The sequence below is a fragment of the Crocuta crocuta genome, unplaced genomic scaffold, assembly GCF_008692635.1.
Source record: "Crocuta crocuta isolate KB4526 unplaced genomic scaffold, BGI_CrCroc_1.0 scaffold39, whole genome shotgun sequence".
NCBI classification, from domain to species: Eukaryota; Metazoa; Chordata; class Mammalia; order Carnivora; family Hyaenidae; genus Crocuta; species Crocuta crocuta.
In genome coordinates, this window is record NW_027533334.1 from 7,613,968 (window position 1) to 7,640,132 (window position 26,165).

At 36.0% G+C, this 26,165-nt stretch overlaps 1 protein-coding gene across 1 annotated transcript in view; it reads left to right on the forward strand.

Annotated features, from left to right (window-relative positions):
- Positions 1–26,165, forward strand: part of STK3 (serine/threonine kinase 3) — a 236,211-nt gene that overhangs the window by 108,626 nt on the left and 101,420 nt on the right. The window contains exons 7-8 of the mRNA XM_077748229.1: positions 77–214; positions 10,418–10,543. Of these exons, the coding sequence (XP_077604355.1) occupies positions 77–214; positions 10,418–10,543 (264 nt within the window). The remainder of the gene's footprint in view (positions 1–76; positions 215–10,417; positions 10,544–26,165) is intronic.

Consider the following 26,165-nt stretch of genomic DNA (forward strand, 5'->3'; position numbering starts at 1 on the left):
AGATAGAGAGATTTGTTTTTTTGGTGTGCTGTTGTGATTCTTACTTAATTTCTTTTGGCTATTTCATTTTTGCTAGGCTATTTTTATGATTCCCACAAATCCACCACCAACATTCAGGAAGCCAGAACTTTGGTCTGATGATTTCACCGATTTTGTTAAAAAGTGCCTCGTGAAGAATCCTGAGCAGAGAGCTACTGCCACACAACTGTTACAGGTCAGTGCTTATGTCTCAAAGGGAAAGATATTTTCTTTATACCTTGTAGCTTTCTCACGTTGACCAGAATTGCTGTGGCTTTTATTAACTGATTTCTCAAGATGTAAACCTCAGAGGAGATATGGATTGACAAAGATACACACACCATTCTTCTCCTACTTGTTCTCTTTGTCTTGTTTTTTCTTTTCTGTTTTCCAGATTCCATCTTCTGTCTTTTCTCTTTTTTCTGTTTTTGTTGTTGTTGTCAATTCTTTCCTCCGAAGCTGTTTAAAATAAAACTTCTAAAAGAGGGTTCTCAGTGCAGAAATGAGTTATTTTCTGCACTGTTAGTATTGTTCATGCTTTTTCCCCCTGCTTTCTTATTCCTTGGCCCAGCATTTCTTTATTCACTTTTTGATCTACCATAAGGTATATAAATACAAAATCCCTGAGCTCCCTGAAAAGACCTCATGTTGTATGTACATCCTGGTTACATGATTATCTAAATCATGTAACCCACGTCCCACCCCAACTACAAGAAGACTTTATATCCAGAGTGTCAGGAGGTTTTATTTTTTATCTGCCTTGACAATTAATGCAAAGAGAAATAGTTTAACACTTTTGACAAGTATTTGTGTCTTTATTTTCCCAACAGAATTGGCTTAGACCTCTAAGCTATTAATCAATTGATATTTGGAAAATAATTCTTGATATTTAGAAAATAATTCTTTTTCGACCCAGTAGTTAACATTTCTAGAAATTTGTTCTACAGAAAAATTTAACCATGACTGACATAACTTATTTGTAAAGTATTCAGAGTACATTGTAATGACAGAAGATCAGAAACAACATAAATATCTGCCAACAAGTTTGAAGCAACCTAAGATCTACTGACAGGAGTAATTGGCAGAATATATATACCTACACATACATTTATGTGTATATCACTGTAATTCATTATAATGTATTATTATATTCATTATAATATTCAGTCATATATACCCACTAATATGTTCTACTGCTATATAATCAATAATATTTTATAATAATTGTATAATTATAATATCTTTCATATATAAATCGTGTGTGTGTATGTTGTATATGTGTGTGTGTGTGTGTGTGTGTGTGTGTGTGTACACTAATGCGTATAGTGGAGTAGATCGGAAAAATAATCAACAAACTGACCTCCAGAGTAGGTAAACTGTATGGCTAAGAAGCAGGAGTGGGATGGAGACATATACTTTTCTGAATGATTTTTTTGAGCCTTTTTGAGCCTTTTGACTTCTATGTTATATGCAGATAATCCCTTTCAAGAATTAACTAATTGAAGCTTTTATTTTGAGATACTGTCAGCATTTCAGAGGAATTCTGAGCACATAAATTAAGGGCCGATTGTTATTGTTATCATATTGAGTATCTGAATTATTCAACCCTGAGGAAGACCAGAAAGAAGTGGAGGAAAAAGCAAAACAGAAAAAGTGGGACAGATAGCCCAAAAAATGATAGTGAAAATAAATCCAAATATACCTGCTAACTGATATTTTGGATAATGTAATCACTATATCTTTGTAGTCTTTCTAATCTTAAGAAATTCTGGGGGTTTTTTTCCCCTCCACTGTGAGTATTTAGGATAGAAAAGCAGTTAAGAAATATTCTAATGTAATTTCCTAATTTTGTGGATGAAGGTCTTGAAGCCCCAGAAGGTTAAATGACTCTCTGAAGATCACACAGTGAAAGTGACTGTTGTAGGTTTATTCCATTCGTCCCCCGGCTCCACGCTTTCTCCACTCTTTTCTGCGCAAGAAGGTGGTGGTCTGTATGGGCTACATTAACAAGCTCTGTTACTTTCTAGCCTCTAGTTGGGTTTGGCTCAAACATCCTTCTTTATAATAGGAGCTGTATAGTGCTTATGAGCCAATATTTGCTTTCTTGATTTTTTTCCCTATTGTGCTATTGCTGACCATCCAAGGCCCTCTATTACAATGTGCCCTTCCTTGTCCAACCTCTTAACTGCCCCTTGCTACCTCCTTTTTTCCTCTCTAAATTCTGAAATAATAGACTAGTAGTTTCTTATACAGACCATATGTTTTCAATACTCTGTACCTTTTTTCACACTGTTTCCCCCACTCCTCCTGGTTCAAAAACCCCCTTCACGAACAATTTCCATTTTACTCTTGTCTAATTATTTCTAATTCAAATCAGGTACTCCTCCTGTAAGCCTTCTTCCTCTCATCCTTGTTTAGTTGTCATTCCTCAGTGTTCCCAAAAGTGCATATCGTTTACTGGTATCCAGTACTTTATACATGTATAGTAGGTAGAATAATTATCTTGAGTCTCATTAGTCTCATTTGAGTCTTACTTTGCTAGATGCCTGAAATCCATTCTGTCTCTTAAAGGTGTTTTGCATATGTCTCACATATTATGAGCTGAATTATAACTCTCAGAGGGCAGTCTTATTACCAAGTTTTAGTGGACACATCTATAACCTACATGTACAGATTATACCATGTTGATTTCTAGACCCTGATAAACAGCTTCAGAAAGAAATTTATGCTGAATTTTTTATAGTATGTTTTTTTCTCCAGGGCACAACATAAATAATTGTGTAAGCTTAAAAGAATTACAGACTCAACGGATCCTTTGAAATTATTAGTGAGCTAGTAGTTTTTAAAAGATGAGGCAATTGAAACCCCAAAGATATTAAAGGACAGGGCTCAAGTTCAGCCTAGTGTCACTAAAGTTTCTGATCTTGAGATGGTCCTTATATCTGCTGGTGGGCAACCTAGAACTTGAAATCAGCTCCTGCCCAAGGCTATATTTTTGTGAGACTGTGAGGTTGACTGAGATCTGCCATTATTTGAATTGACCCCTGGGCTTGGCTGGAATAGATGAGGTCATGGGTTACTCTGTGAACTCCCATGGAAGGTGACTTATTCTTCATTTTACCAGTTTAGCTGAGGAGTAGAACTTTATGTACCTTGCTGTCCCTCCCATTTATAATAGTCAAAATATTTTCTCTTCAAACATAGAGATCTTTATCAACAGTATTAAAATATTTGCCTTAACCTTTAAACAATTGAGAAAACTAAAAAAAATAAAAAAAATAAAAAAATAAAAACTGTAAAATAAAGGGGGGGAGGGGGGATGGGCATGGAGGAGGGCACTCGTGGGGATGAACACTGGGTGTTATGTGGAAACTAATTTGACAATAAACTGTAAAAAAAAAATTTAAAAAAAATAAAAATAAAAACTGTAAAATAAAGGTCTACTAAAAAGAGGGAAAAAAAATAATTGAGAAAACTCGAGAGTAAGGGTAATCTGTTGTATTTATCCTATTTTTGATCTTTCCATTGTTCTTTCTCCTAATGTTTCACAGTTCCTTCTTTTATTACTTCCTTTCTGTCTAGAGGACATTCTGTAAACCATTCTTTTAAGGTAGGTCTGCAGTAAGAAATTGTCTTAGTTTTCCTCATATGAGAATATCTGGATTTCCTTTTGTTTCCTGAATGATATTTTCACTGGCTATAGAATTCTCAGTTGACTTTTTTTTTTTTCTTCTTTCGGCACTTGAAAAATATTGTGCCACTTCTCTGATATCACAGTTTCTTCAGAGAACTCTGCTGTCTCTTTACTGGCTTGTTTTACCCCTTGTCCTTTTCAAGATTTTTTTCTTAGTCCTAATTTTCAGATGTGTCTAGGTATGAATTTCTTTGGGTTTATCCTGTTGGGACTTTGTTCAGCTTCTTAAATCTGTAGGTTTACATCTCTTACTAGTTTGGGGAAGTTTTTGGTCATTATTATTTTCTAACATTTTTTCAGTCCTGCCCTCTTTCTCTTCTCTTTATTATGACTCCATTGATACAAATGTTAGACATTTTGCTTTAGTCCTACAATTCCCTGAGATTCTGTTCATTTTTATGCTAGTCTAGTTTCTTTCTGTTGTTCATAGTGTGTACTTTCTACTGTTTTATATTACAATTCACTGATTCATCCCTCTGTCCTCATTCTGCTGCTGAGCCCATTCATTGAGTTTATAGTGGTTATTGTATTTTTCAATTCTAACTTTTTCATTTGTTGCTCTTTTATATCTTCTATTTCTTTCTGGAAACTTTCAAATTTTTCTTTTGTTTACAAGTATGCTTGTAATTACTCATTAAAGCATTTTTATGATGACTGCCTTAAAATCCTTGTTAGATAATAACAGCCATGTCATCTTGATGTTGCTGTGTGTTGACTGTCTTTTCCCATTTTAGTTGAGACTTTCTTCCTGGTCAGTGTGTTGAATGGTTTCCATTAGAAACCAGGACGTTTTGGGTATTATGGTGAGAATAGATATTATTTAAAATTTCTAACAGATGTCCTCTGATGCTGCTTCTGCGCAGGAAAGGGGACCCATCTCATTTCTGCCAGATAGCAGTAGAAGTCTGGTACCCCAGCTTGGTCACCTTTGACATGTGTGTGCTGGGGCTCCGTATTACTACTGAACAGGGTGAGGGCTGGGGCGCCTCTAGTGGCATCTCCCAGAACTGCAGGACCTCATGATAGCTTGCTGGTGATGAAAGTTCTGACTCTCTAGTGGGTTTCCTCTGATTCCACTCTAGCAGAGAGTGGGTGGGTTTGCTTGTTTGTTTTTCGTTACTGCCTGGTAGGGGTGTAAGTCCAGCCTACAACACAGTCTCCACAGACACTTCACACTGGCAGGGTGGCTGACATTTTTTATACAGCCTGATAGAAGTGAAAGCCCTACTTTGATACTGGGTCTTCTCTGACACCACCTCACTAGAAGGATTGGACAGCCCCCAGAGGTTGGAAGTCTAGGTTCCTCAGTTAGCATATGCTGGTGGGGGAGGGGTCAGTACTTGCTGTGTAGTGTTTGGCTGGACTAGACTGGTTATTATCTAAAAGTTTTGTCACCTTAGCTGTCCTTCCCTGATCTTTTTGGCTTGAGAGAGCAGGCTTTTGTGGAGTTTTTGTTTTTGTCTTTGTTGTTTTCATTTGTGTCCATTGGTGTTTCTTACTTGTGCTGGCTTCTCCAGTGCCTGATCTGGGATAAATGAAGTAGAAAAGAAAGCCATGGACCTCAAAGCTGTGTCCTACCCCAAATTCCAGGGTCCCTACCCGTTTTCCACCTCCTCTCCATCTTTCAGAATCTTCCTATGTTTTGTCCAGGATTTTAATTGTGCTTTAATGGAGAGTTACAGGGAAATGTATGTCTATTCATTTTGTCCAGAAGCAGAAGTCTCTTCAATTCACTTTAAACTCTTGTTTGCTACAGAGTTTTTTTTTTTCAAAGTTTTTAAATAAATCACTGATTTGAATTCTGTCAGTTCAGAAATTGGTAATTCAGAACATGAACAAAATTTAAGGGAAATATTTCAGATTTTAAAAGAGGAAATTTTCAGGCAGCCTTAGTTTTAAATATACATGATCACAAATGTGGTAGGTTGATTTGGGACATTTTCTGTCTCTACATCATTAGTTCAGATGGTTTATGAATTGTCACTCTTTTTTAGTTAAAAAATTTTTTTTAATGTTTACTTATTTTTGAGAGGGAGAGAGACAGAGTATGAGCAGGGGAGGGGCAGAGAGACAGAGACACAGAATCCTAAGCAGGTTTCAGGCTCTGAGCTGTCAGCACAGAACCTGATGCGGAGCTTGAACTCAGGAGCCGTGAGGTCATGACCTGAGCCAAAATTGGATATTTAACCAACTGAGCCACCCAGGCGCCCCTCACCCTTTTTTAGTTTAGATTTTCCTTTAGATACATTTAGAAATAGCCTTTTAGAATTTGGTGTGCTTATCTTTTTTTTACTGATATTCTTTTAAAAACTTGTGTGACCACCTTCTTGTCAGATATAAATGTTACAAATAAACTTTTTAATTCATATTTTTTGTCATTTATATGTTTTTAAGTTATATATATCCAAATCATCTTTTTCTTTTGTTTTATGACTTTGGATTGAATATATAAATATTCTCTTATGTTACCCTCTAGTTCTCTGTATTTCTGTTTTTTTAACTTTTACCTCCTTTAGTCTATCTGGGATTTATTTTGGTGTTTCTGTGATGAAGATCAAGTTTAAATTTTCCCACAAAAGACACGTATTATTTCTGCACCAGTTTAAAGTTATTTTTCCTCAGTGATTGAAAATGCTATCTTCTAATATGACTGTTTATTTTGTATATTATATTCTCTTTCTGGGGACATTATGTTTTATTTCATTATTCTTCCTGTTCTTAGGCTAGTATCACCTGCTTCTCTAGTCATTTTAGAAAAAGACATAGCTTCTATTTACTAATTTTTCTGTTTATTTCAATCTGATTATAGTATTCAGATAGTTTTTATTTTTTTACCTGTTTTTTCGATGATGAATAAAACCCATTATCTCCTATGTCTTATTTATTTAAAACTTATTTCTCTAAAACTGCTTTGTATCATAGTGCTATATCAAGCTTATACCTGTAATATGTTTCGTTATACTATGTCCCTTATTAAATGACTCTTTTATCATGTACTGTTTGGGCCTTCAATTCTACTTTATTTGGATCATGCTACTGATATATTTTTATGTTTGAGTACTATTTCATTGCCTATCTTTGACTTTTACCCCGAGTTTTTTTAGTATGCCTCTTACAGAAACATGAGTTAGACTTATAAATATATCTTATTTAGATAGGTAGTTGAACTTATCTCACAAACTAAGTGTCTTTTAGTGCTTAACTACAATAGTGTTTAATAAATGGAAATTCAACCCATTATTTACATTGATGTATCCTAATAAAATTTAAATCACAGTTGTCGTATTTTACTTTCCTCAACTTGTTTTTCTCTGGTATTTGTAGTTATTATGTCGCTTTGCATTTTTTCTTTTGCCACCTGCTACTTTATTTTTTATTATTATTATTTTTTTAGAGAAGAGGAAGAGGCCGAGGGAGAAAGAGAAAGAATCTTAAGCAAGCCACACTCAGCATGGAGCCCGATGTGGGGCTCCACCCACTTCCCTAGGATCATGACCAGAGCCGAAATCAACAGTTGGATGCTCAATTGACTGAGCCATCCAGGCACTTGCTACTTAAAAAAGCCTTGAAAACTAGCCTTTAAAAATCAGCCAGGGGTGCCTGAGAGGTTCAGTTGGTTGAGCGTCCGACTTTGGCTCAGGTCCATGATCTCATGGTTTGTGAGTTTGAGCCCCACATTGGGCTCTGCACTGACAGTGCTGAGCCTGCTTGCGATTCTCTTTCTCTTCCTCTCTCTCTGCCCTTCCCTGCTTGTGCTTGCTCTCTCTCTCAGAAAAAATAAGTAAAATTAAATCAACCAATGTTTGATAAAATTTCTCTTCTGACTGTCAAGAATGCTCAGATAATAAGGCCTTCTTCAAGTACCCTTTTAACTTTTTTAGCCATTTTCTCTTTGTTAGTCAAAATCATGCCTGTAGCAGTTATGTAGAGAGAACATGAGTACAAGTGAAATCAGATATGCTGAGATCTTGAGATTAAGAATGTTGAGCCCTATAGACTAATGGTAGCATAATACTGAATTAACTTCATGAAAATAGAATTGAAATACATTGGATGAATCATATATGTACTTTGGCATTTTTTAAAGATAAAACTGTGGCTTGCAGGATTGGCTGTTAGTTTTCCCAGAGAAGATAAAGTATGATACAATTTGAAATTTCTGTGCCTTTTTAAAGAAGAAAAACTCTACTCGTTCTCAGTGTTTTGTAGTGTTGGTATTCTTCCACTTCTGTTAATATTGGTCACTAAATCCTTCTTTAGAGTTCTTCTGTCAGATTCACTATTTCCCCTCATTTGTGGCAGCTGTTTTTTTAACCCATGTTCTTAATAATCCACATTTGTCTTATTATAGTCTCTTCTCACTCTGTTTCATGTCTAAATTCTACTGCAAGATTATGCTATCAAAGATATTCTTTTCCTTATATTATTCTCTTGCTTATGCAATTGAAGTGGCTCTCAGACAGAATCCAGGCATTTTATTCTAAGCATTTATCCTTCTTGTCCCACTGTTTTCTGTATGTAAACTCACAGAGCCCCATTTCTCTAAATAGTGGTTCTGTTTGGCGAGGCACATCTTCCTACTGTGTTCTAGCATGTATCTCCTGTCTTTGTGTGTTTGTTCCTATTGTTCATACTTGTCCTTCTCCCTAAAATGGTCTGTTTCTTCTCTGTGAGGTATCTGAGATAGTCACATTACCTTTTCTTCTGCTTTTACATTTCTTAGTCATAATCATATAGGCTGTATCAGACCATCATGAATGTAACTTACATGTCACATTGTAATTTTCTATATGTATTTATCTTTTATTTCTTATTCTAGATGATAAGTTCCTTAAGAGCAAAGTACACATCTTCCATTATTATTAGTCTTTTGGGACCTTTTCACAAGTGTTTCTCAAAATTTTTAGAGTAGAACTGGGGTTCCTTCCTTCTCGTAGCTCTAACATCCTCTAAGACACTGTATTTGTCTGTTTTCCAGCTTAGTAGAAAGAGACGAAATCATGAAAGAGTGCATAAGGACCAGATCTGGAAGTGGAACACACCACTTGCACTCAAATTCCGTTTATGAGAGCTTAGTCACATAGTCACAGCCAGCTGAAATGGGGAGGCTGAGAATTGTAGGATCTAGCTGGGTTGCCGTAGGTCCAATGCCAACTCTGTTTCAGTGGATGACTGAGCGTCTGCACCACAGCTGTGTTAGTAGCTCTTAATTTATTTGGCTTGGTTCTTGGTATCTTGGTTCTTTACCCTCAATCCTAGCATTTCTGTAATCTGGCAAAGTTCTTCCATATAGTTTTCCCAAATGGTATGTTTGCCATTTTATTTTATTTTTTAAGAACTCTCTTCTAAATGTCTACAATGTCTTCTTTAGCACTATTTTTTGTCCTTAAGAATATTTTTATGTTCTGTTGATCTTTAATAAAATAACTATCTACTGATATATAATATGAAAATTACATTTTGAAACTGTATTGCTGCCTCAAATTAAGGTTATCTATCTCAAATTGTATTTGTAACCTTTTCCTCTACTTTCTCTCACACTCCTTCTTCCTTCCCCCAATGAAAAAGTCAGTGAAAACCCAGGTCTATTCTGGTGGTTTCCCTTCTATTTATCAGAAATGTAGCAAACTCAGATATTTCCGCTAGATCAAGATGCTATAAAAAAAGAAGTTAAAAAGTGTTTTATACATAGTATAGAAATGAGATAGTATTTATTTTCTGAAAAATATTTCCTTTATTACTGTTTCTTCATTGAAGAGGATTATATTATTCAAAACATAATAAAGTAAAAAATATGTAAAAGAATAAACAATATAGTTGCCCTCTTTGAACCACTGATTCTGGCTGTCAATTTATGAAGATTAATTAAAATTTGTATGTATTACCAAAATAATCTTATTTTCATATGTAATATAATCACCAATCTCTTATTTTTTATGAGAGTTTTTAATTAAAAAATTTTTAAAGTTTTTAAATTCCAGTTAGTTAACATACAGTGTAATATTAGTTTCGGGTGTACAATATAGTGATTCAACATTTCTGTATAACACCCTGGGCTCAAAATGCACCCCTTAATCCCCATCAGCTGTTTAACCCATTGTTCCCCACCCACTTCCCCTCTACTAATGATAATCACCAGTCTGTTAAAAAATTGTTTATCTTTTTCACTATCTAATCTACACTTCCTTTGTACAATTGTATTTAAAAATTTTTTTTTAATATTTATTTGTGAGAGAGAAAGAGACAGAGCACAAGTGGGGGAGGGTCAGAGAGAAAGAGACACACAGAATCTGAAACAGGCTCCAAGCTCTGAGCTGTCAACACAGAGGCTGATGCAGAGCTGAAACTCTTGAACTGTTAGATCAATGACCTGAGCTCAAGTTAGACACTTAACCGACTGAGCCACCCAGGAGCCCCTAGACAATTACATTTTTAAGGGTAATATAATGTAGTTTTATTAACAGGATTGCATATTTTGTGTGTGCTTTAATGGTTTTCTAAAGACAAGTAAACCTAAAAACAAAATCTTTATTTCTAGAGCAGCTGAAATACTCTCTCCTTTTTAATATATACATTTAATTCTAGTCGAAGTAACAACTATTGAAGCCTATGATCCTGGTTAGCATTTATGTGTCATTTTAACATATTTTAGAGATAATTCAGAGAAATATTTTGAATTTATGCCTTTGAATTTTACTTTTCCAGCATCCTTTTATCAAGAATGCAAAGCCTGTGTCAATTTTAAGGGACCTGATCACAGAAGCTATGGAGATCAAAGCTAAAAGACATGAAGAGCAACAGCGAGAACTGGAAGAGGAAGAAGAAAATTCGGTTCGTAGTTACCCGAAAAAAGTTGATTTTTTTCTTCTGAGTCAATTTTCTATAAATTTGGGGTTTTTTTTTCTTTAAATGTCAATAGCACTTATTTCATTATGCAAGGAGATGTGTTTATTTATTAAATTTCAAAATATATTTTGTTTGCATCAAATATTTGCTATCCTTTTCTGACGTCTTAAGAATTAGTGATTAGTGGAATGTAAGATTGATATAGTAGGCTGGTACTGTATCTAGTATCTAAATGATACTAACTCGGTGTCATATTTGCTCAATTTTGTGTCATATCTTCTAGAACTTTCTTTTAACTGGCTATCAATTATGCTGTAGATAAAGAGTATCACAGTAGAAGATGGGTTACTACAGGAAGCAGGAGGGCTGTATAAGAACCCACCATATTATACCAGTTTAACCCATTTACTTTATATTAATGCATCAGTGCATCTTAATAACAAAATAATTATGTATCACATTTTACAATGTCTAATGCTTCTCTTCTTCGCTAATGATGTTTTTCTTGTTTCTAATTATACATTTTTTATAGTTTAAGATCCAGAAATGAATACCTCTTGGTATTCAGACAGTCATAAAACCTGAAAACACAAATATCATTTTATGTTTTTACTGATTGAAATGCCATTGATAATATCTATATTTTCCCATAGACTTTTTAAAATCTTATAGTTTTAATCTACAAATAGTATTATTTTGCTAATTTACATTTAGTTTTAATTTCAGAGACTGGTTATCCAATTGGGATTTCTTTGAAATTCTTTTACCCTTTTCTCCAGATACTAAAACTTGTGTCATGTGGTAGCCCAGGACAGGGACAAATACGCATCTTTGCAGAGCTGATTTACAATCATTGTTTTCAGATTTGCAGCTACATCAGTTATTCATATGGCAGTGACTGTGGACTGCCTGGTGAGACAGATGTTTTGAGCGTATATTCCAGATGTAAGATTTTTACTAATGAATTCACCATTCAGAATTGTAAATAACATCTTTATAAAGGTGTTTTTTAAATTTATTTATTTTGAGAGAGAGAGGGAGAGAGTGCACGAGTAGGGGAGGGACAGAGAGAGAGGGAGACAGACAATCTCCAGCAGGTTCTGCACAGTACAGAGGTGTGGGCTTGAGTACAAGCCCCTCATGAGATCATGAGCTGAGCCGAAATGAAGAGTCAGACACTTATCTGATTGAGCTACCCAGTGCCCCATGGTTGTTTTTTGTTCTTTTGGGGTTTTCTTTGTTTTTTTGTTTGTTTGTTTTGTAACTTTGGGATTGTGTATTCATTCTACAAAGTTAAATAAGCAATATGGAATGAGGTAAAGACCTTGGTTCTTGCCTTCAAGGGACTATAGTTCCCACCCTGGGTTCCTGTGTGATAATAGACACAGTTACTGATTTCTCTCCAGTTAACATTTGTAAATGTTAATTTTTTTCTAGATTTTTTTTTTTTAGTTTTAAAAATACTTTTGTCGTATATTATTTCAATTGATCTTTATAAAAGAAAGATTGGTCATGTATTATATATGCTATTATCCTATTTTGCAGTTGGGTGAGATTAGGTTAGGAGAGAAGTGATTTACCAAATTTCACAAAGCTAATGAGGAACCAAGAATAAAACTTGGTCATTTACTTGTAAGCTCCCATGTTCATTCACTAATACTTTATGCTCACTTTTTAATCAAATGCTTATTAGTACTTCAAAAATAAACAACATTGTCTTATCAAAGTTATACATTTTCTGATAAGTTTATATTCACAAAAATGTCTGTTTGTCCTTCTGTGGTGGTACCCATCTGCTTTGCTTTCACCTTCTGCAAGCTTCTTATAAGTGCCGGGCTGGTGGACTGCCTTCAGTTAGCTGTCAGTGAACAGGTGATTGTTTTCTTAGTTCTGTCTTCCTGTACTTAAATATAGACCAGTTTCCACTTTTGATGGATAAGGAGCCATTGATTTTTTTTTTCTTTCTACTGGTTTCAAGACCTTATTCTAGTTACTTTGGTTACTTTCTGCCACTTGATAGTTCTTCACTATTTTCTTCTCCTCCACTGAGCTCCAGCCACATTGATCTTTCAGATTTTTTATTTTTTATTTTTAATATGCCAGAAACCTTTCCTCCCTCTGCTTGAAACATTCTTCTTCCTAAGAACTCAAGTCACTTGGTTCTTCTCATCTTTTGAGGCTCAGCTTTAAATATCATGTGCCCCGAAACTTAGCAGCCTACCACAATACCCATTTATTATTTCATGGTAATTGTAGATCAGTTATTTCAGAAGTGGCTCAGTTGGATGATTTTCAGGGTTTCTCATGAGGTTGCCGTCTAAGTGTTAGTGAGAACTGCAATCAACTGAAGGCTTGACAAGAACTGGGGTTCTAAGGTAGCTCACTCAGGTGGCTCTCCGGGGGCTGCTTCAGTTCCTCACCATGTGGCCTCCCTCTAGGGCTACTTGAGAATCTTCACAGCATAGAAACTGGTTTCTCTCAGAGGAAATGATCCAAGAAAGAAAGCAGGGAGGAAATCTCAATGCATTTTATGACCTACTCTTGGGAGTTGCACACTGTCACTTCTGCCACATTCTGTTTGATAAGTTACTGGTCATGGAAAATGGTAGAGTAGGGAACTCTAAGAATCTGTGCCTCCACAGAAACAGCCATTAAGTTGGGAAAAAACAGAGAAATCAACTTTTTCAAAACACTGAAATCTAATAAAAAACTTACAGTAACCAGGACGGTGCTTAATGAAGAAGGAGGCTGCTAAATTTTGGGAAGATAGTGTTGTGGCATTTTTGCCTCCATACCTGCGATCCCCCATTTTCTATTACTTTTCCTTTAAAAATTTTCTTTTTAATGTTTATTTGTTTTTGAGAGACAGAGTGTGAGCAAGGGAGGGGCAGGGAGTGAGGGAGATACAGAATCTGAAGCAGACTCCAAGCTCTGAGCTGTCAGCATAGAGCCCAATGTGGGGCTTAAACTCACAAACTATGAGTTCATGACCTGAGCTGAAGTCTGATGCTTAACCAACTGAGCCACCCAGGCGCCCCATCCCTCATTTTGTAGCTCAGCAGCAGCGTGGGAACAGAAGTGGACAGAGATGGTAGTGGAGAGCAGTGAGAAGCTTTCGCTCAAAAAATTGTGGCTTTGCATTTTGACCTGTTTGGTGGTTCCCTGAGGGACCAGCAAAGAGGCTTGCCTTTATTTTGGCCCCTTGAACTACAGCAGCCTTCTGGATGGTGTCTGTAAAACACATCTAAATTTAGTAGAGCTAATAAACAAGTTCAGCACAGTTGGAGGGTATAAGATCAACACACAAAGATCAGTTATGTTTCTATGTACCAGCAATAAGCAATGGAAAAAGAAAATTAAATAAACAGTTCTATTTACCATAGCATCCAAAAGAATAAAATATTTGTGAATATGTTAAAAAAATTTTTATGCTTATTTTTTGAAAGAGAGAGACAGCACAAGTGAGGAGGGGGGGTGCAGGGAGAGAGGGAGACACAGAATCTGAAATAGGCTTCAAGCTCTGAGCTGTCATCACAGAGCCCAATGTAGGGCTCGAACTCACAGACTCTGAGATTATGACCTGAGCCGAAGTTGGATGCTTAACCGACTGAGACACCCAGGTGCCCCACCTGAGAATAAATTTAAGCAAGGAGGTAAAAGACTTGTACGGTGAAAAGTAAAAAACACATTGCTGTAGGAAATTAAAGAGTACCTAAGGCAGTGAAAGGATATCCCATGTAAATGGTTTGGAAGGCTTACTATTGTTAGGGTAACAGTATTACCCAGAGTGATTCACAGATTAATCCAATCCCTATCAAGATTTCAGTGGTCCTTTTTGCAAAATGGGAAAACCAATCCTCAAATTCAAAGGGATAAGGGGGCCCCAAATAGCTAAAACAGTATTGAAAAAGAACAAAGTTGGAGTACTCACTTCCCAGTTTCAAAACTTAGCATAATGCTGTAATAATCAAATGTGATACTGACATGAGGATAGACGTATAGCCCAATGGAAGAGTTGAGAGTCCAGGAAAACCCGTACGTCTATGGCCAGTTGATTTTCAACAAAGGCATGGAGACTCTTTGGTGGAAAAAGAACAATCTCTTTAACAAATGGTAGTGGGACAACTGGATAGCCATGTAAAGAAATGAGCTTGGACCCCTATCTCTCATCATATACAAAGGCTTTTTAATATATGGTCTAATTGGATGAATCAGCAAACTAAGTAAGAGCTAAACTGTTGAAACACTTAGGAGAAAACAGAAGTAATCTACCTGACTTTGGATGTGGCAGTGGATTCTTAGAAGACCAAATCATGAATAATAAAGGGAAAAAAAATTGAAAAATTGAAATTTATCAAAATTTAAAACTCTATACGTCAAAGGATGTATCAAGAAATTAAAAGAAATGGGAGAAAATATGTGATCTAGCAATTCCACTTCTAAGTATATGCCCAGAAGCTTTGAAAACAGGTACTTAAATAAACACTTGTACATGAATGTTCCCAGCACCATTCACAGTAGACAAAAGTAGGTAAATTGTGGTACAGTGGAGTATTACTTAGCCATAAAAAGAAATAGAATATTGATACAATGGAGTTTATTTAGCTATAAAAAGAAATAAAGTAGTGATACTTGCTATAGCATGTAAACCTTATGCCAGGGGAAAGAAGCCAGTCATAAAAAGTCATATTATATAATACGAATTATCTGAAATAGACAAATCTTTAGAGACAAAAGTCAGATTAGCGCTTGCCAGACACTGGCGGAGCGGAGGGAAGTGGGGGGAGATGGGGAGTGATTGCTTGGTAAGTGAAATGTTGTCTTTTGAGGTGATGAAAACATTTCGATACCTGATGAAGGTAATGATTGCACAACCACGCACTAAATGTCACTTATTTTACACTTTAAAACAATGTTACTTGAAGTTCACCTCAATTAAAAAATAAAAACGAGTCACTTGTCTGCCTCACACTTAGGCAGAGAAGTAGACCCTACTTTTCCTGGGAGAACTTCAAGGAAATTATGGACATGTTTTAAAACTAATACAAACTGTGCTGTGGCTGCAAATTGTTTACATTCTTTCCCCGTGTGGAATATACTCACTACTTCTTAATAATTGTGTCTTCTTCACTCTGAGTATTATCGCTTCACATTATCAGCTCCCAGTGGAGTATTGTGTCTTCTAGATCACATTTGGAAAGAGATGAGAATCCTTCAGGCTAGTTCATCTCAATTTGAAGACTTGTAAACTAAAGATTAGTTATCTGCCTCCCACATACCCAAAAGACAGTGCTGGGTCAGGCATAAGATCTTTGGTATAGACCGTTGTTTTCAAAAGAGTGAGGACAAGAGGCACAGTAATTAGCAGTCCACAGCAATGCTGGAATCCAGCCAAGAGAGTGTTAGAAGTTCCTTGATTATTTCACTTCTGTTCTGTTTGTCTAGGACTCTTTGCTGTGCCCTCTGAGTTCTTGCTTCTGCTCTCTGTGTCATTCTTCCTTTTTCACAGAAGCTGGCCTGTGTTTTGAACTAAATCATTTTCTCAGCCTCTTTTTGCCTATAGAAGTTTGAGAGTCCAGAGTCGTCTTTTCATTTTGTGCTGTCTCTGTCCTAGTGAAACCATGCTGGTGGTGTTTCTGCCAAAAAAAATTTTGTGGGCATCCTGTAAATCTTACTGGTTCACTCCATTAGAACAGGCGACACCCCTATTTTGTTGAAGTAATTGCTTCTTTACCATGGGCTCTCTTAAAGCTGCTATGGGACAATGCCTTTATGTTTCGTAAAAGCCCTATTACATATTTAGCTCTTTCTGAAGTTTTAGCAAAGGATTTTACAGTTACCTGTGCAGCTTGATTTTTAGACAGTATCTTCTGAAGGTGCCTTGGATGTGATGTTCGCTTAGAAGCTTTTTCATAATTATAGCATTTTTTGCTGTCTGTAGAGGCTGGGGATTTACTAAACCAGCAAGTCTTGATTCCTTTTTTAGTTATTCTTTCTTAAGCTTTTCTCTCTCCTTTTGCATTTTGTTATAAGCAGTAAAAAGAAACCAGGCATCACTTTAAACACTCTGCCTAGAAATCTCCTTAGCTAGATGGTATATCCAGTTTAATAGGTACGTTTTTTACTTCCCTGGTTACTGTAGATGATAGTATCCTAAATTTTCTGCCACAGTTTAATAAGAATATCCTTTCTTCAGGCTTCCAGACATTTGTCTTCCCTTCCTCCTTAATGGTGATCAGTCTTCTAACAGTTTTTCATGGCTCTGCAGGCTATTTCTAGTAGTCTCTTCAAAGTTTTTCCAGCTTCTACTCACTGTCCTGCTCCAAAGCCATCCCATCAGTGTAGGTAAATGCTATAGTCCTGTCCACAGTCAAGGTGAGGGGAAGTTAGGTTCCACCTTGCAAGGGGAGTACTGTCAAAATACTTGACAAATTGTGGACAAATTAAAAATCACATCAGGGTTTTGTTTTGTTTTTTTTCCCAAATAATCCTTTATTGTTTGGAACTGATCTAGCATTTCAGAGTAAAACTATTACACTCTTTTTTGTTGTTTTTAATTGGAATTATAAGAAAAAATTTAAAGTCTTAACAGAGTCTTATTTTGAACAGCATTCACGTGCTTTGCTTCTGATTATGTTCTCAGGCAGTAGCTTCCATCTTGAGATCATTTGTCAGTTTTCCCCCTAATATAGTGCACGCATGCACACATGAGGAGTGAGATGCACATAACAGATCTGAATTCCTCTTATGCAGGTGGAAATGTATTTCTATGTTGCTAACAGTTTTAGCATTTTTTAAATCGGTAGTCATTTTCTCTCAGAAACATCCACATGGAAGGCTCAAAATCTTACATAGTTTGTCTTTATACTATACAATCTTTTGGGATTCTCTTGCAGATTGGCTTAAAATTGGATTACATATACAGTTTTAAAATAAAACAGCTAGGGGCGCCTGGGTGGCTCAGTCGGTTAAGTGTCCGACTTCAACTCAGGTCATGATCACACGGTTCGTAGGTTCAAGCCCTGCATTGGGTTCTGTGCTGACAGTTCAGAGCCTGGAGCTTGCTTCAGATTCTGTGCCTCCCCCTCTCTCTGCCCTTCCCCTGGCTCACGCTCTGTCTCTCTCTGTCTCAAAAATGAATAAGCTTTTAAAAAAATAATAAAAAAAATAAAATAAAATAAAATAATAAAAAACAGCTAAATACTCATAGAACTACCTATCTCTTGATGTTCAACTTACATCCTTAAAACGATACTGTATTTTTCATAAAAGTGGAATGCGCTCGTTTGTTACAAAGTCAACCCAAAGTTTGATATAGGTTATCTGTATAAATTGCAAGCATACAAGACTCTTCTTATTCAGATTATACTAATTTATCTATAGTATTCAAGATTTAGGCATGCATTTTGGCAGTATACAAACAGTATACGTTCCATGTAGTTCTTAAACTCTTACCACTGATTTTTAAAAAGCTAGTTTTAAGTTAGCTGGTATGGTTTATTGAAATATACAGGCACTCGAATGAATGTTTAAATATTTATACAGTAAAAGAGTTAGTGCTTACTGTTTTTAAGTAAAAGAACAGGGCAAACACTCCCCACATGATATGTTGGATGATGACTTAAAAATGGAATGGATGGTGTTAGTAAGTAGAATTTATGAGGTAAGGCCCAGAATGCACCGTTGACAAGCAATTATTTTTTAAATAGATTACAAGATTGATAAGGAGTTTACAAGAGTTGCTTTGTCTCTGGAGTTTAGGCATTTCTCTGTAGATCACAGTGTTAAGTAAAATAAGGGAGTTGAACAGATGTAGAAGAATATTACATTAAGTGAAATGCTGAGTGAAAAGTGGGATACTTCTTGATGTTATATGTGTGTGTATATATTGTATGCACGTATCAGGCTCTTAATTTTCACTTCCATCTAAAGAAAGGTGTTGTTGTGTCTCATGTTAGTTTAGTAATGACTCAAAGAAAAAGATTTTGCTTATTAATTGCCCTGAGACTATATCCTAGAGGTTCTGTTCTTGGAAAACAAATGGGGACTTTCTGGTGATTTCCTTATGGTTTGAACTCTAAGCTTGTCAGACTGTGGCCCTTAATGTCTTGGGGTGGCATATCCCCTTTAAACGATTCACTGAAGCAGTAATTCTCCGCAGGGGTGCTTTGGAAAATTCACTCCCCTACAGATGGTGATACACAGCTTCCACATGAGCATTTCTCAGGAGCTCCCTCCTTCTCCCTGCCCCTGTTTAATAAGGAAACTTGAAATCAGTCTACGTCTTGAGAACCTTTGAACTACGTAAGGAAGAGAACAGCCGCACCCACTTCAGTCAGTCCAGAAGCCTTTAATGTACCTACTTGGTAAAATGGGGTGGGTAGAATTTACCTGAGAGCAAGAAGACACACTGCTTAGAGTTAAGTCCTGGTTCTGTTTGTATGTAACTCCGTGTCTTTGGGCAAGTAACTAACCTCTCCATGTCGCTTTCCCCATCTGTGTAAGGAGAATCAGTGATAGACCACACACACCTTAGAGTTCCTGTTAGGATGTGATTTTTAGAAATATATCTAAGCACTTAAAACAGTGTATTGTGCATAGTATGCCCAATAAAGCTTAGCTTTCATTTTTATTAATGCTACTACTTGCCCCAGCAGTAATGCTTATTAATTATAACATTTTAGCCATGATTTTGGGGGGGGGGGTTTGTTATTGTTTGGTTTGTTCAGTTTTTGGTTTCTTTGGTAGTAGCTGTTGCTGCTGCTGGTTTTGCTATTCAAAGGCCACCAAGATAATGTCACTGATCATATTTGAACCAATATTTATATTCACAGTTTCTTTTTAAGTATTTGAAGATGAATTTTAAGTGGCCAGATCTGTTTGGCAGAATTGGGGGAGGTTTTTGTAAACCTGCTTTAAGCTTCTCAAAAATATATTTAAAGGAAACCAGTAAGTAAATATATTTATTCTCATTCCTTTGCTTCCTGAAAAATAAATTGGATTTTATGAGGAACAATTTATATTTGAGATTAAATTAAATTTGATCAAAATTAAAATTCTTTGAAAGGATTGATTACTTGCTACTTCTCATTTTCCCCATACAATTAAACCACAGTTCTAAAAAACCCCTACACAGTGTTTACAGAGTTAGGTCTATAGAACTATTGTTTGCACAGAAACATCATAATATATTTTGGTTACATGCCCTTTCTTTTTGAGATTTCTGGAACTAATAATTGTCTCAGTTTTTGTTACTGTCATTTGTTGTTGTTGTTTTTCTGTGTACCTATCACTAATTTTTTTCACATGTTACATTTCTCTACTCTGTGTAGGAGCCGTAGACTTTATGTATATTCACATGCAGATCAACCATTAGTTTTGTACTTTTTTCAAATCATGTTTCCTGGCCCTCTCTCCTCTAATCTGTATTGACTGCTTTCCAGAATCTTGAGCCACAGACCTCCCTTCAACATCACCCTGGGGATTTCCTTTTGCTCTGTTCTGTAATGGACCCTTTGTTCCCTGGATCTTGTCTGTCTTGTTTTACGTCCTCATTTTGATGGGCCCTGTCTCCTAGGAGCTTCCAGACATTAGCAGTAGCTTTGTTTTGTTTTGTTTTTCAGACCTTGTATATCTGACCATCTTTATTCTACCTTTACCCTTGAGAGATTGAGTATAAAATTCTGAGTATAAAATTCTGGATTGGAAATAATGTTCCCTTAAAATTTTGAAGGCTTTGTTGTGTTGTCTAACTCAGCAGAAGACAGATGACAATCTGATACCTGATCTTTCGGGTGTTTTATGGTAAGTTTTTAGATCTTCACTTTCCCCTGTTCTTTAAAACTTTCACGGTGCTGTGCCTTCTAGGGCTTTTTTCATTCATTGCATGGACTATCTTTTGGCCCTTTTAATTTGGAAGTACTCTTAGGTGCTGTATAATTGTATTTTTGCTATTTCATGTTACTTTATCTTACTACTTCTCTCTGCTCTTGTGCATTTTCTCTTTCAGGAACTGCTTTTATTTGCTTGTTGGACTTCTTAGACTTATCATTCAGTGATCTTTTCTGGTTTTTTTTTTTCTCTTTTTGTTTTTTCTTAGAGGTCTCCTCAAGTTTATCTTCTAAACCTATTTTTCCCCATGTCAAATATTTAATTTCCAAAATAATCTCCTCTTCTTCGTTGTTATTATATTATCACTTTGAATTTTCTTTTGCTTCCTACCTTGTCTCTGTTTCCTTTGTTTTGATCTCTGACTTTTCACTTTCTGGACTTTCTTCAAAGGTCTAGTGATTATATTTGAGATAAGCACTAAAACTGCCTACTAGAAACTCTGTGTGAAAGAGTAGAACCAGTTGACTTGTGAACCTTACTGTAAAAGATGTTAGGATCCATTGCTCTGGGGCCTGCAATTGCTTGCTTTTTGTGACTTCTCTCCTTGCAAGCTTAAGTTTTAGATTTCTTTGGTCTCCTGAATTAGCTACTACTTATGTATTTATCTGCTTTCTAGCTTCCAAATTTTGGGACATGTCCTGTTTACTGTTTTCTCCTTTCCCATGATCTTTGTCTTTATGAGTTTATCCTGTTCTGTGCCTTTATTGTAATTTTGGAAGAGTTTTGGGAGGGATAGGCATCAACCCGTGTATTCCATCCTCCATTTTAATAGAAACTCTTATAACTTGTCATTTCTTGGGTGTTCTGAAATCTTAATTTGAAATATTGAGTTTTTAATGTGATATATCATATATCACATTAAATATATATCACATATATATTATATATGTGTATATTAATATATTAATATACAAAACACTTCATATGTTGTAATGATTATAAATTCCTTGAGTACTCATAAATTAGCATGGTTCAAAGAAAAATTATGGTCTATTCAGTTCTGGTTTATTCTGGATAGTTTGTAAATCAAAATGATCCAAGAAAGGAAAGGAAACTTCTAAAAGGTAACATTATACAAAATCAGGGTAATTTAAGGCAAGTTAGTAGCTGATAAGAATAGAAGTAAATGGATATTTCTCTTTTTTTGAACCATTTTGTCTTTTACAACCAATTTTCTTTAGATGCTAGACTAAAGGTACAGTCTTAGACCCTTTATTTCCCAGCATTTGAGAATAATTATAGACTAATGAACCATTATCTGATTGCTGCTATGTTTGTCTCAACACTTCTATCTGTGAAGTCGAGGTTGTTGCTTTGTAACTTCTTATTTTCACTTATGACTCATCTTAGTTACCTTTGGCCATTTTTTTTTTAACTTGCTCCAATTTAGGAGATTCATTTTAACCAATACCTGCTAGTTATAGTTCTGGACTGGTTACCTTTTAGGGTATGCCAGGAGGTTTTGGATGGATATTTTGATATCCTACCTGTTTGCATTGAGGTTTTCTTCCTTTTTGATTATTTCAAAGATGAATGGTCTTTTCAGCAAGGTGGGAAATCTGTACTGCCAAGTTTCTGCATTTATTTTATCTTCTTTTTTCTAAAAAAAAATTTAAGTTTATTTATTTTGAGAGAGAGAGCGTGGGAGAGGCAGAGAGAGAGTGAATCCCACACAGGCTCCACAGCCGATGTGGGGCTCAAACTCACGAACATTGAGATCATGATCTGAGCTGAAACCAAGAGCTGGATGCTTAACTGAGTGAGCCACTCAGATGCCCTTCTGCATTTATTTTTGTCCAGGAAGACTGTATTTTTTTACAGCCTTCAGAGTAGTTATCTTTAGCACTGACCCTGGATTGGTCCTTATCCAGTGACTGGGCTAATATAACACAGAGCCATGTTGGCACTGGACCATTGGAAAATTTTATAAAACTAAATTTTGAAATACTGTAGATTGAATTTTTTTCCTGTTCTTAGAAACCTAGAGCTGTGAAATTCACCATATTGAGTTGCTACATTATATGAGTCATTTATATTTGATATTCAGTATTAATACTTGTTTGAACTCGTGGATCCTGCTTTTTCCATTCTCAGTGAGTGCAATTTCCCAAGAATTTATGAGTTTTACCAATATCAACTTATAATTTTTCCAAATTTAATTTTTTTCTACATAGTTCAGCTTACTACAAATGGAGAAAAATTAGTGGCCTAAAATTAAATATATATTTTCATCAACTCTCAATGTGACTTTTGAAGAGGAAACAGTTTATGGTAACCATTTCAAGATATGTTGTTTTTAAAATTTTTAGTTCTGTACACCTGTGTCCTAGGTAACTATTATAAACAAACCTCTTTAAATATTTTTTTTATTCAAGAAAGGTATGGGACATGATTGGAAATAGTGCCTTATGAAGTTGATTTTTTATACCTATTATAGAAAAAACTAGTCTGATGAGAATACATCCTGACAAATTGACATGTTTTGATAGGTGTTGAGGTAATTGTACAGATTTTAAAAATTAAACAAATTGCAAACAGAGATTTTTGCAGCAGTTTAATTCCAATATCAAGATTTTTGTGTTAGTTTAAGCATTACTAAACATGACAAAGATTTTTTTTTGGCATTTATGAGCATGTGATACAAATTTGGTGCTGAGATGGGTCAACTGTATAACGAAAAAGAATTTGTTTTCTAGATGTTAGTGGAAGATATTTCCACATCTGTAGAGTGAGTTGATTAAATAACAACTATATTTATTCACATTTATTGCTAATAACTAAATTGTCTATAGAGTGTCCACTTTTTAAAGCGTATCTTTTAATAGAGTTGTTCTGTCTATTCAGTAGAACTTTAAAAGTACAATATTTTGTTGTCACCAAAGAACATGAATAGTAGAGTATAAAGCAGAGGTATGTGGATTGTTTCTGCCATAGAAGAATTTTTAAAATCTAGTAAAGGATGCCATTTTAAAAATGGGACAGTCTTCTATGCATTTTTTTAAACAGCATGTACATATTGAATTTGCTAAATACATATTTCTTGTTATATCACAATATCACAAATACATTCTGTCAACATGACTTCTTGCTGTTGACGTTACCCATGATCACCTGACTGAGGTAGTGTTTATTAGGTTTCCTCACAATGTTATTATTCTTTTCCCCTTTCCATATTTCACACTTTGAAAAGAAATCATACTATACAGCCCACACTTAAGGAATAGAGAGTTACACCCTTCCTCTTTGAGGGCAGAATGTCTACATAAATTATATGGAATTCTTCTATATAATATGTCTATTCTTTCCATTTATTCAGTACTTTACATCAGTATTGACTCATGATTATTCAGTTTACACTTTGCCTTTGAATTTAGTACTGCTTTATTTATTTTGTTGCTCAAAGTGTTCAACCGTTGAGCATTGGGAGCCTCTTTTGGTAGATACCTTGTTCTCTTTGACGTACCACCATTATTGTGCTTTTTTTTTTTTAATATATTTTTATGTATTTCTAGGAGAGAGAGAGACAGCGTGAGCAGGGGAGGGTCAGAGAGAGAGGGAGACACAGACTCTGAAACAGACTCCAGGCTCTGAGCTGGCAGTCAGCACAGAGCCCGACGCGGGGCTCGAACCCACGAACCGCGAGATCATGACCCAAGCGAAAGTCGGACGCTCAACCGACTAAGCCACCCAGGCGCCCCTATTGTGCATTTTTAAAGTGTTGTTTTGTTTTTTGTTTTTGTGTTTGTTTTGAGAGAGAGAAAGAAAGAGAGAGAGCGCGCGCATATGCTCACGAGCAAGTGGGGGGGAGGGACAGAAGGAGAAAGAGAGATTCCCAAGCAGGCTTCATGCTCAGCACAGAGCCTGACATGGGGCTAGATCCCACAGCCGTGAGATTATGAGCTGAGCTGAAATCAAGAGTCGGGATGCTCAACCAACTGAGCTACCCCGGTGCCCCTGGGTTTGTGTTCTGAAGTATTTTGTTACTCTCTGATATTATAAGATACTCCAGGTTCATCTTGTGTGTTTCCTGTCATAGTTCTAGAATCCTAGAGTCCTCATTCCTTCAAGTAATGGTATTTGAATGGTATTCAAACCTAAGGCCTGGACTTGGTGTGCTTATTGCCACTGTGGGGTGTTATAGACGCTCTCAGCTGGCAAAGCAAATGTATTCAGTAACTTGTGTATACACACATACCTATAAGCTATACATCTCTGTTTGTATGTATGTATATATGTGTGTCTATATATCTCCATCTGTATCAATATTAAGCTAAACATGAGGTCATACTGACTCCTCTGACTCTAATCCATTACTGCATGTATCATTCTCTTTGCCTCCCCTTGCTTGTTTGCATCATCATCATTATTAATTATTTTTAATGTTTTTTGAGAGAGAAAGAATGGGGGAGGGTCAGAGAGAGAGGGAGACACAGAATCCGAAGCAGGCCCCATCTAGGTTCTGAGCTTTCAGCACAGAGCCCAATGCGGGGCTCGAAATCTATGAACTGTGAGATCATGACCTAAGCCAAAGTCAGACACTTAACCAGCTGAGCCACCCAGGCGCCCCTCCCCTTGCTTGTTTATAACCTCCCACTGCAATGGTGAGAAACATTTGCTAAATGTTTCAATTCCTGCATACATATGTAGTGGTTTCAGAATTGTTAATGGGTAGCCTCATGGAAAACAACTTTATCAACTAGAGCACAGTGCTTATGTACAGTTCTTTTTGTTTTTAGTCCTACAGATTTACTCACTTCTAAGTTTACTTAGGTTAGTACCTTTTCTACCTAACTCCTTCAGTGAAGTTGCTTTATACATTTGTAACACAAAATGTATTGTGTGTGTGTGTGTGTGTGTGTGTGTGTGTGTGTGTCACAATCTGCATTCCATTCTGGGATCTCTTCACCTCTTCAGTGATTTTTAAAAATTGTGTACATTAAGGTTAACTCCTTATGGTATAAATTTCTTTGGGTTTCGACAGATGCATGATGGTACATATCTACCACTGCAGTGTCATACAGAGTAGTTTTACCACCCTACAAAATCCTCATGCTTCACATATTCAGTTCTTCCTCTATCGCCAGACCCTTTGCAGTCACTCATCTGCAATTAACTATCTATTGTTTTGCCTTTTCCATAACAACATGTAATTGGAATCATACAGTATATAGTCTTTTCAAATGGGTTCCTTTCATTTAGCAAAATACATTCAAGAGTCATTCATGTCTCTTTGTGGCTTACTGATTCATGTTTTCACTGAATAGTGTTTTATCTATAAACTTCCCGCCAAACTCCAGGTCACATAGATTTTCTCCTATGTTTTCTTCCAGAAGTTTTCTAGGTTTGTATATTATACTAAGGTCTATGATCTATTTTGAGTTAGTTTTTATGAAAGCCGTGAGGTCTGTATCTAGTTCCTTTTTTTGACATGTGGTTGTCCAGTTCTAGTATCTTTTGTTTAAAAGATTATCCTTTCTCCACTGAGTTGTCTTTGTGTCTTTTCACAGATTAGTTGACTGTATTTTTGTGGGTTTATTTCAGGGCTCTTTATTCTGTTGCACTGATATATGCGTGATATATATGTCTATTTATTATCAAATTATACTGTCTTGGAGCACCTGGGTGGCTCATTTGTTTAAGGGTCTGACCCCTGGCTTCGGCTCAGGTCATGATCTTATGGTTTGTGAGATCCAGCCTTACTTTAGGCTCTGCAGAC